Genomic DNA, 11,622 nt, shown 5'->3' with positions numbered 1-11,622 from the left:
ATCCCTATATTTTTCAAGTTTAGTCTTTAAGCTGTAGTTAATCTTAAAAGCTTTAAAAAAGTTACAGGGAAAAAAACCCCAGAAGTACAGTACACGAAGATTTGGGGATAGATGACAAAAATTCTTACCACATTTAGTCTGAAAACTGGGATTTTAACCATGAAGCACAGTAGCTGACAAGTATCTTTTGGAGAAAAAAACCTACTGAGGAGACACTATAAATATAGAAATTAAAGATTTCCTTTTCAGATGTTTTTATAAATTTCTCATTTCCCACTGGTAGCAGAATGCCTCTGCAATTTATGCTTTTTGACCAGATCATACAACATTAAAGGACTGATAATTTAGACTTTTATTTTGCTGAAGTAATTAAATTATTTTGACAGAAACAAGTCATTTTTCACCTCTAAATAATGCAGGCTTGTTCTTTTAACACTTGAGATGCTTTCCTTGTGATCAATTCTTAATTTCTTCAGACTTGTGTAGCAATTTTTTTCATAGTTTCGAATATATTGACATTTCTAATTTAAAATGTCTAAAAATTCTTCAGGTTATATCCGTGCAGTATTTGTGCTTTGAATTAAAAGACCAACAGAACAAAACCATATGGGTTAACACCAGACTGAACAATGTAAACCACTAAAAGGTATGACTGTGCCACAAAGGTATTCTTTGGCACCTTCAGATACTACACTGTAAGTAAATCACTGAGTCAAGACACATCAAGTTGGATTCTCCTTCCATTCACAGCAGAACATTTGAGTTTTTTAAGAAGACGGTCTTTGGAGTCTAGAATATGATACAAAGTAAGAAGCATATAACTAAAACCTTAAATTTAATCTAGTTAACATCCTTCTCACCTAGAGACATACCAACAATACTTGAATATGCTGGTCCTCACAATCATCGATAAGGCTTCCTTTAAAGGATAACTTAAGGTCATAATGTATAGGAAGTCTAGCCTCAGTCATGCTCTAGGAAGGGCTCAAAGAGAGATTTGAGGGTGAGACAGAATAATCTCTTTGCCACCTCAGAAGAGTTTCTCACTTTTTAAATGGCCCTATATTAGTCAATGAGGTAATCTATGGTATGCCAGCTTGGGCTCCAAAAAGTGGGTGGTCTTTGCAGAGGGAGGTGCTCACTCACTCTACCTATGGCCGGAGCCAGTTCCTGCAGCTGGACCAAAGGCAGCCCACAGACTACACTCAGCACATTTCTTCATTTCTCACTTGAGTGCCCTTCTTTAGTTCCCTTTCAACTGCCCACTTTATATCGGCTTCATTACACCACCGCTCCATTTGTAATGTAAATTGGGAAACTCGGGGAAGTTTTTCTTTTGGCCTTGTCTATGGAAGAATACGGAGAGGTATTCAAAACGTATTAACACAAATCAATGGCACCAATAAAAGCAAAATCTCCTTAGCAACATAATCTTGATTGCAAAAGGAGAACTGAGAGCATTTAGCAGAACAGTGGCCCACATGGAATACGCATTTGTCTGGAAGAATCCAGCACAAAGCCTAAAAGAGAGATTTTGAAAAAATCCAAAATTAACTCACAGGGAACAGTTACTCTTTTTTTCAAAAGTACACAATTGGCTACATTAAATCTATCATGTGCTTTTGGCTCAGCAACATTGTATCACACCACTTTGCAAACTGAAATTACAACACCATGCATGCTTCACATGAGTTACAGGGTGTTTTTTGTTTGTTTTGTTTTTTGGACTTTTTTTTTTCCTTCGTTGATTTCTTTAGTAAAGCAAACAAAAAAGTCTCAAGAAATATTCATCTCACACACAATGTAAAGAAAACTGAATGGTTATCTAACAATATCTAAGACTGTAGGTACAAAAGGTTGGGCTATCTTTTGGGCTTTCTGTGATGGATTCTAAGATACTGCAAGCAGTAATGGCATTTTTCCTTAGGTCTCCACCTGTGAAAAGGGAAACTTAATTTGCTTCTGAGAACCCTTGCATTTTTCTGGTCAGGATGAAAAGAAAAATAAGTAAAGGAATAAAAACTCAGAAAATAAGAAATCAATTCTTTTAAAACTACAATATTGAGATGATTCAAGGAAACAAAAAAAAATTATCCACAAACACAAAATTTCCCTTAGTTTTTAAATGTTTCAAATAGACTCAATTGTCATTTTGCATTTTAACTATAACAATCCAGGTGATGGAGTTTTAAAAACATCTCTATTGCCTACTGTAGAAATGTCTTAGTGTTAAAAGCATCTCTACTGCCTACTGCAGAAATGTCTTAGTGTTAAAAGCATCTCTACTGCCTACTGCAGAAATGTCTTAGTGAATTTCTTAGTTATAATGTCTTAGTTATAATTACTTTATCTTAGAATTGTGTGTGTATATATGCACACACATACACTTTTTTCCATATATATGGAACTGTTTTTTTTAAAGGTTTGCACTGGAACCTGGGTCAATCAAGTAACATGAAAAAAATAAAAGTCTGTACGACAAATAGTCATTTGATACAATGCAACAGATAAACTTTAGCTAAATGCTAAATGTGTATATTTACAGGAATAGTGATTAGAATTATCTGCCTCCCCCTAAAAACTGAAAAACCAATGCTAAACCTTAATAGCTGTATTGGCTTTAAAAATTTAGGGACAACTTAAATAAGATCTTTGGAGGAAAAAAAAGGTAATATGTAAGTTGTATTTTTTCCTCTTCTTTGTTCCAACTCTAAAGCAAGTTCATGAACACAATATAAAATTTTCTTTAATAAGTTTATTGCTCATAGTTCCTAAACTCATATTCATAATGTTAAATATTTTATTCCCAGATATTTGTAAAGGTCATGTCTACAGAAGAAATATGTGTATGTATATTCACTCACATGGTCATTTCAACAGACATTATTAAGTTTGGTCAATTTCTTTTAAAGTGATTTGATCTCTAAATTCCAGACTCCCTTTTCCAACTTTACCTAAATTGGCTTAAAATTTTATTTGACATATTATAGTCTTTAGAGACCAAATACTGTGAATTAGCCCATATTTCAGTTTTGAGCATGTAATCATGTGTTGAAGTCATGTGTTACAACAGACTCACTTAACGACAATAAAAACTCAACTAGGCAAAGCAAGCAAGCAAAGTAAAAGTTAAAAACAAAACAAAACAAAAAATCCTGTAGCTCAAATTAGGTCTCCATTTGTTTACTAGAAAAACCATGTCAGTGAAGGTTTAATTTTGCAAGACTAAATATACTGCAACCTACACTGGAACAAAAACTAAGCCACCTTAAATACAGATTTCCTCACAATTATAAAAGCCAACAAATTTTTATCTGACCGTAAGAAAAATCTCATCTTAACAGATGATATTCGTTTGACAATGGCTTTAATTTCTCAATAATGAAAGAAAAATATAATACACACCTTTAAAATTCAACTGCGTATTTTACCAAAATTGTATTCATTTTATTTTAATGTTACTAGACTTAGCTGAATGTAATTAGAATTACCTGAAAGCATAATTAATAGGGACCTCTTGGGTCTGCATAACTGCTCACCCATCAAAAATTTCTGAATTATTGATATTTTATTTGTAAACTATTCCATGCTTATCAAGGACATAGGAACAAATTCCTAAAATCCTTTATTTGGTACTTTTTTAAATTGTCACACTTAAATTATAAAAACTAAATAGAAGAATACTGTATTCAAGGTAGCCTCCTATCTTCTCAAAGGACATTATATAGCAGAGGAAAACTCTATCTAGAACAATATTTTTCTTTTAAAAAATAATTTCCATTGTAATACATAAAGAAAGCTGTGTGCAGTTCTTGACCATTGCATAACTTTCCCCTTTGTAAACCAAACTGTAGGATAACAATGCAGTTATTTCCCTCCAACAGTAGATTTCAGCATATTGCTTTCCAAATCATGTCTACCTTGTTTTCCACTGCCAGTTTTACAATGCTTAACTCTTCTGAGAGGTCAAAATGTCACTAGCTCTAACAAATGTAAAAAGAAAGTGACTTTAAAGGGCTTCAATAACTTCAGTTAAAACAAACTCCTGTTTATGAAGACTTCATGGTAATGCAATGAGATTGTAGTAATTACCTAGTTAAACAAACTGCTATTGGAAAAAAAGGAAGAGATGGTGGTCTTTTATTTAGTACAAAAGGCTTCTTGAGGAACTAGAATGTGCTTTTCTTCTAAAACATTTTAAATCGATATAGCATTTATATTGAGAAGAACTGGAACCAGTTTTACTAAATTAAGAACCAGTAGGAAAAATAATGAGAGAGAAAAATCTGCAGTTTGAGGGTACATCATGGTCCAGTAGAGGAGAGCAGCCAGAACACCAACCTGTTACTTATCTTCTCTTGAAGGCTGGCTGACATTATGGTTCTTTAAAAAAAAAAAAAGGAATAGATAGCTTATCTGCCAAAATTAAGTATTACCTGGTATAGTTAGTTCACTGAACTATTTCTGAGATAAAGAGCTAAGAAAGCAATATACTGTCTATTTTTCATGAGGAGAAAAAAGTCAATTCTCAAATTCAGAGCACCATGTTTATGAAGTAAATGTTAAAAAACAAACCAGAAGAAAGGCGTAATTTTACTTTAATATTGGAGGTGTAACTATATTTTAAAAGGTCTTATTAGAAACTTTTCTCAAATATTATACTTAATGTTTACCTGACTTTTTAAACAAGCAAAGCATTACTATAAGTATATATAGAAAGTACTCACTCTCTTTCATTTTAAAAGCAAAATTTGATAGTAACTCAAGTTTCTGCCGATACTGTAAATAAGTCAGAAAAGCTACTCAGCCATTACTATTAAACATCTAGCTACTTAACTTCTATATAGGACTTAATAACAGCAAAATAAATGATTAAAAAATATGAGGTAGTCATAGTATCCTCCTTTTGTGGAAATGAAAAGCAAAGATGCCAAGTAACTTGATGATCTTGCAGAACATCAGAAATCAATTCAAAATCAGGATCAGCAATCTGAATTTCCGTTTTCATTACTGTCTATTAAGGCTACAAACAACCTCTGTTGTTTCAATTTACCATGGGGAGGTGGCAGGGGTAGGGGGGCTATTGCTCCCTCGAACAGAAAGAAGTACACAAAATTATGACTAATAATGTAAACAATATTTAAGTTTCTCCTAAATTACTATCTAAAAATCTCTGTAAAAGTACAGACAAGGTAACTCAAGATTTAAAGACAAATCTCCTTCAAATCTCAACTTATATAAAAGGTATGATCCTAAAAACAACATAAAGTTGGTTATTATATCCATGGAAAATTAAGAGTTGTTTTATTTCTTTTAAAAAGGGTATTTATTTAAACGCAAATTATTATGGGATAACCAATAGTTTGGTTTGGGATTGGTCTTGAGCCTATTCTTTCCACCTTAATACTAACATAAATCAGCTTTCTTCAGAAATAGTGGTTTGAGAAGCCCCATATGCAACCATTCTATTACTCCCTTCCTGGAAAGTCCGGATTGATAGGGTCTATTGAAAAGGAAAACACCAATTGTACCACTGCACGAATTGGAAATTTAAGTTAAAAAATTCCCTTTTAAAAATGCAAGTACCACTTTAGCAGAATTCAGTGTGTCAGCCATTCATCACTTAATGTGACTGACTCACTTTAACTGGCTTTCTAAACACCTAGCTAAGAGTGCAAAAAAAATAACAGTCTTACTGGGGAGCTTTGGGGAAGGAAGATAGAAAGGCAATTCTGAACTATGTCCATGCCTGGGTGAAGACTCTGGACATCAGGAGGGCAGCAAAAAGTACCACAGTACTTCAGTGGGATAGGAGAAGGAAAGAGAGTCCAGGACTAGATGCTGGAATTCAGTCAAAGACAGTTTCAAACACAAGGTACTTATGATTTAGTACTACTGACCAAGAGCTGAGCCAAAGCAAATATTTACAGTGAAACATCAGGCAAGTAGCTAATGGTTATAACTGTGAAGCAAATACCATAAAACTTGAAACAGTCTATATACAAAATATTAAACCAGTGTAGTCTGAACTCATGCAACTATGAATCCAACTGTACATGTTACTATTTAATATCATTTTTTATAACCAAGATTGATATGGAATGCTGTCAAGATTTTATATACGGTTAGCCTGTGTCTATTAACATAAAGAAGCAATCAGAAGCTCTCTACATACAACACTGAAAATACAACCATGGAGAAAGTTGTTACAAAACTAGTTTCTCTAGTAAGAAAAGGATATCATTGTTTACTAGTATTCAAGCTTGAACACTTGTTGATTTCAGGCCAAAATTACATGTTTATATTTTAAATGGATGAAACCTAGTCATTAAAAAGTCTTAAAAAATCATCTGATGACCATTTGATATAGGTGAAGTTGTGAGAGAGGGGCATATATACCTTAAAAGCTAAATGTGTCACTTCAGTTTTACTACAGTCATTACGTTTTGGACTATATATTTTAACTTAGGTATATAAAAGTCATGTACTAAAATATAATAAAGTTTGCAAAGTACATTATTTGATAAAGGAATGTTTCTACAAAGGGATACTGGACTAATTGTAAAATGCCAGTAATACATGAACAAAGATCATAAGTAAAATCTAAACATTAGATTTTCTGCTAATACCTTTCCTTGGCCAGTTTTACAAGTACTATGGTTCATGTCTCACAAACCTTAAGTCAGAAAACAGACACTAAAGATCATCATTTAAAACACTTTCTTTGGACTAATGTTCATATAACACAGGCATCTCTGACATTCCTAATTTCCAGTAACATGGGCACTTAAATCACGATTCAAGAAAAGGTAAACCAGAGGGCTTACACTGGGGGGTACTAACGAAAACCCAAGCGTGAAAATCTAACTCCTCAAAGCATCACTGGCTTATGGTAATGCCACAAACTAAGCATTGACAGCTCTTTTCTATATATTCATTAGAAGCATGAGTGCCCATTTCTAGGCAATCCTTAAGCAACTGACATGTTGATACTTCTCAATAAAATTAGGAAAGTTTAAAAAAATCCTATACTTAACATTATCAAGTATGAAAACTATCTTACTGTTAACAATATTCTTATGGGAATATAATAATGTCAAAATTACAATTTATAGAAGAATAATAGGAGAAAAAATTATGCCTAAATAGGTATAGTTCTTCCTATAAAGCTGATTAATATGGTGCTTTACAAATTTACAAAATTTTAGATTTGGAAAACTGTGTTGCATAGTCTACACAGTCATCATATTTTTCTGCTCTTTCGGAATCCTGAGGCAGAATTAGCATTCTCCATACAATAATCTGTCACAGGGAAACCACAGAGGAATACTAGAGTTTCCGAACAGCATTACCTTTTAATCTGCACTACTTTAAGGTGATAGGACACACCCAAGACACAAGGTAAATAAAGTGAGAAGTGTATGAATCCTTGTACTTTGAGCTTTTCATAGGAAAAGTGTTATATAAATTCAAGTTGGTGTTTTGGGAGGCAAAGGAAACAAATAAATCTCAGACCAAAAAAAAAAAAAAAAATCCTAGTTTTTAAGACAGTTCCTAATGTCCAATATAGGATATAAGATACTGGCATTCAACTATCCAAATTTACATAGAATAGTAGTACTTTGGAGAAATATAAATAAATACTTTTTAAAAATACAGGTATATAAATTAATGAAACTGGTATTTAAAAGATTTAATACAAGGAAAAAAAGTATTATATAGTGGTACCAATTCTTAATACAAATTAAGCATAGTTTATATAATTTCAAAAGTTATTCACATTATTGCTCGATACCACAGTTGTACGGAACAAGTTCTTGACACACACAAAATTTGTATAATTTCAGGTTTATAAAAACAAAAATTTATACATAGGCCATTTAGAAATTTAGAAAGTTTTAAAATGCATGGAGATATGTACAACCAAAAGGTGAAAAAAATGTATGTCTGTACATATTTGAAAGAAACAAACTGATCTGACTCAAACTTGTATGTCACACTCCCAATCAAAAAAGTATACATAACTGGACTGAAAGCAAACTAGTGGACTAAAACGGTACTAAATATGCCCTTCATTTCTTAGTAATAATCTGTTTTAAATATTAATGGGGTATTAAACACCAGCTTACTTTAATTCTACAACTTTTGCTTTCTTTCAAAAACTTTTCAGAAACACATATCCATTCTACAATTGTGTTAGACTGGGACAAATATTTTCCTTAGAAATTTTTTAAAGGAGTATTTCTATACTTTTGTATACAAGATTTGATAAACAATAAAAAATAACCCAAATAAGGCCATTATTAATATCTTGATCAAAAATATACAGATTGTAATGCTACTATATTTTGTGATCCTGAGCTCTAGTAACCATTAGATGCATGCATACCATTCAGGGATTTGTCTATTCTAATGAAAATAATTTAATCCTGCCTTACTACTTTTGAAGACAGAAGTACCTTCAAAACTTTTTGATACGTTTTCATAATGTTACAGATATTTCTGCTGTAAACAGAGCATTAGGAATTGTATGAGAAAATATGTTAGGGTTCAAAAAGCTATGAAAGAAAATTTACTATTTTAAAATAATGACAATAAATTTAAAAAGCAAGAAAAATAATACAAAGAGGGTGCTTGCTAGAACAGATAAGTAGAGCCTTACAAAGGTCTTTTTCTATATTAAGGAATTAATAAATAAAGGACTGTGTGTACCTTGGTGGTAAAATAAAAAAGGCTGGCCACTTTTTATGCTAAGTTCAAATGTATTTTTTTGATAATACAAAAAAGTAATCCTTGAAAATCAGAATACATAACATAAAAGCACAATAACTTAAGTATTAAACATCTGTATGAAATAACTGTTGCAAAGTCTGACAAAAATGCACACTTAGAACATGCGGTTATTTAAAAAAACAAAAACGGAAAAAAACACCACACGACTCTGTAGAACCAATGTTATGTCACCACCAGGAGAGCACCAAGCAAGGCACCATTGGAAAGACAACATACTTGGAAAGTCTCTATAAATAAAGTAAATGCTAATCTGGTCGAAAAATCGGTGTCTTTGGTAAAAATTCTATGAGGATGACCTGTAGAAGGAGAAAAAAAAGTTTTAAAAAGATTTTAAAAAAATTTTATCTTAAAAAAACTTCAGTTATATTCCATCACTTAAAATGATTTTGATAGTGCCTCTGACAGACAGAAGGAGAGTGCATGCATGAATGAATGAGAAAAGGAAGCTACCATTTACTGAGAACTAACTACATACCAAATGTTTCACACTATATGGATCTATTTAATCCCAACAGTTTTCTGTGAGGCAAGTATTGTCATACTCATTTTATAGATGAGAAAACTGATGATCCGAGAAGTGTAACACCATGGATTGTGGAGTCAGTATTTGAACAAAGGACTGTCTTAACTCCAAAGCCTTGCCCTTTCTACTGCCCTATGGTGGCTGTAGCTGACCCAATATTCATTTCCTCGGGCCTTCTCCCTTTTACCTAGAGTTGTTCTCATTTTATTGTACCAGGATATGTGATCTCTAGAAAAAGAGCTGGTCGTCTTTCTCTTAATTTTTTAAAAACAGTCTTTTCTTTTTAGGTTAGCAAAATTAAAGGTTAAAATTTGTTCCAAAAGACTTTTTACAAGAAAACTAAAGGAAAATCAACAAATACAAAACACAGTAACACAGAAAGACACAAGTTGACCAGAGCTGATTTTTATTCTAAACTTGGAACTGTCTTAAATTACAATCAATTCTTCCTCTTGTTCCAACTCTATATGGAATAGATGCTAAATGATGAACTCCTCACTCTTTTTCAGAAACTGTGTCTTGATACGACCTCCAGGTTTGGATACTTTTCTACATTTAGCCATCTGGGCCAGAAACCTTCATTTTCACTCTTCAGTTCTGGCTTTTGATCTGTCTCAATAAAGAAGGTATTTCTATACGTGGCTCCAAAACATTCCTCTCCTAGTTGACTTATCCTTTGGTGCCCCCTGGGCCACTCTCCTGACCTGTTACTTGCCTACAAAATGTTTATTAGCTTCCTATCCAGCTTCTTTATTTGAGCTAGATTCCTCTGTTTCTCAGTTTCCTCATCTATAAAATAAAGGGATTGGAGAGATGACAAGATTCTTTGTAGCTCTAAAATTTGATGATTAAATTACATTTTACAGTATATACTACATAATGAATAATAAAAGCTATTTTTGACTATACTTGAATTATTACTAGTTTTTAAAGAATATATCTTACAAACTTTTCCCTTCAGAAGCCACACATAAAAATTAACCACTCGTCTCGTTTCTTCTAGATCATACTGCTCTGCCATATCTCAATAAAAAAAAGTTGGTACAAGTTGGTATTTTTCATAGATTTACTCCAATATTCAAAATATAATCGAGGAGAATTACTTCCCTTTAACTAACAAATGAAATTTCTGTAAGTTAAATAAAATCTGAGGTCAAATAGATACATATGGTAGATTATTCACTATCTTAACTTTTCAAAACTATTTTTAGGGGGTTTTTTAAATTATGTTTTTCCCCCATTCAACTATCACAAACATATACATATACATACACATATACACACACACTCTCTCTCTCCAAGAAAACTTTAAAATACATTTTTTAAGCAATTTTTTAAAAACTACTCTTCTTAGTAGAGTGTTTATCTAAAAATTTATGATAATTAAAGGGAACTATTTTACAAACACAGCACATAAGTTCAGAATGTTTTGGAAGGTTAAATTAAATTATTTTGTTTTAATTAATAATAGATCATAAAAATAAACATGAATATAATACGCATATTTTATGAATGACAGACATTCTTATAGTTCTATCTGGAAATAACAGTATTGGGAATAACTTTTATGTTTTGCTTTCCAAAGTAAATTTAGAAATGTGCAAAATAAATAAATAAAAAGCTCCATTTTAAGCTTAGTGTTTGGGTTTATAAATATAGCAAATATTCTTTTCACAAAATCCTTTAAATCTCTTACATATCCATCCCTCCTCGCAAAATACATAAACTCTCTCACCATCTATGATGAAAATATAAGACTAGCATATTCATAGGTCAATCTCAAAACAAGTTATTTGAATGTGCTTTTATTATTATAAAGAAGTATCGAGTGCCTTTTTATCATCATAAATTAACATGCTTAATATAATAGATAATGATAAAATCTACATTATTTGGTTCACTGAATAGAGATATTCTATGAAAGAAGAGACATTTTAAAAATATCTTTTATGTTCAAGGCTAGAAATGGGATTTGACTGTGTGCTAATGAAAGAGAAAATGCTACAGAGAAAAAATTTTTATGATAATTTCCAACTATTTCCAGTATCTAAGCACTGTTTTCATCAATCTTTTATACACACATACACACACACACACACACACACACACACACAAAATCTATGATGTCTATACTGTTTCAAAGAATAGACAAAATTTGTCAGAAATGATGTGTCAGATAGTTAACTCTTCCTCAGATCTTTTCATTTTTGTATATTACCTTTCCATATTTAAAATAAAACACCCAAGCTCGAGGGAGAATAAAGATTCATAATTTTCTATAGTATTCTGAACTTTTCAAAAGGAGA

General features: G+C 31.9%; 1 protein-coding gene across 1 annotated transcript in view; it reads right to left on the bottom strand.

Annotated features, from left to right (window-relative positions):
* Positions 1–7,836: 7,836 nt before the first annotated feature.
* Positions 7,837–11,622, bottom strand: part of CHIC2 (cysteine rich hydrophobic domain 2) — a 46,727-nt gene continuing 42,941 nt past the window's right edge. The window contains exon 6 of the mRNA XM_029235282.1: positions 7,837–9,089. Within this exon, the coding sequence (XP_029091115.1) occupies positions 9,039–9,089 (51 nt within the window). The 3' untranslated portion in view covers positions 7,837–9,038. The remainder of the gene's footprint in view (positions 9,090–11,622) is intronic.

Source organism: Monodon monoceros, unplaced genomic scaffold (assembly GCF_005190385.1).
Source record: "Monodon monoceros isolate NGI ecotype Baffin Bay Population unplaced genomic scaffold, NGI_Narwhal_1 Super_Scaffold_20, whole genome shotgun sequence".
Classification (NCBI taxonomy): Eukaryota; Metazoa; Chordata; class Mammalia; order Artiodactyla; family Monodontidae; genus Monodon; species Monodon monoceros.
This window is presented reverse-complemented; position numbering and strand designations above follow the sequence as displayed.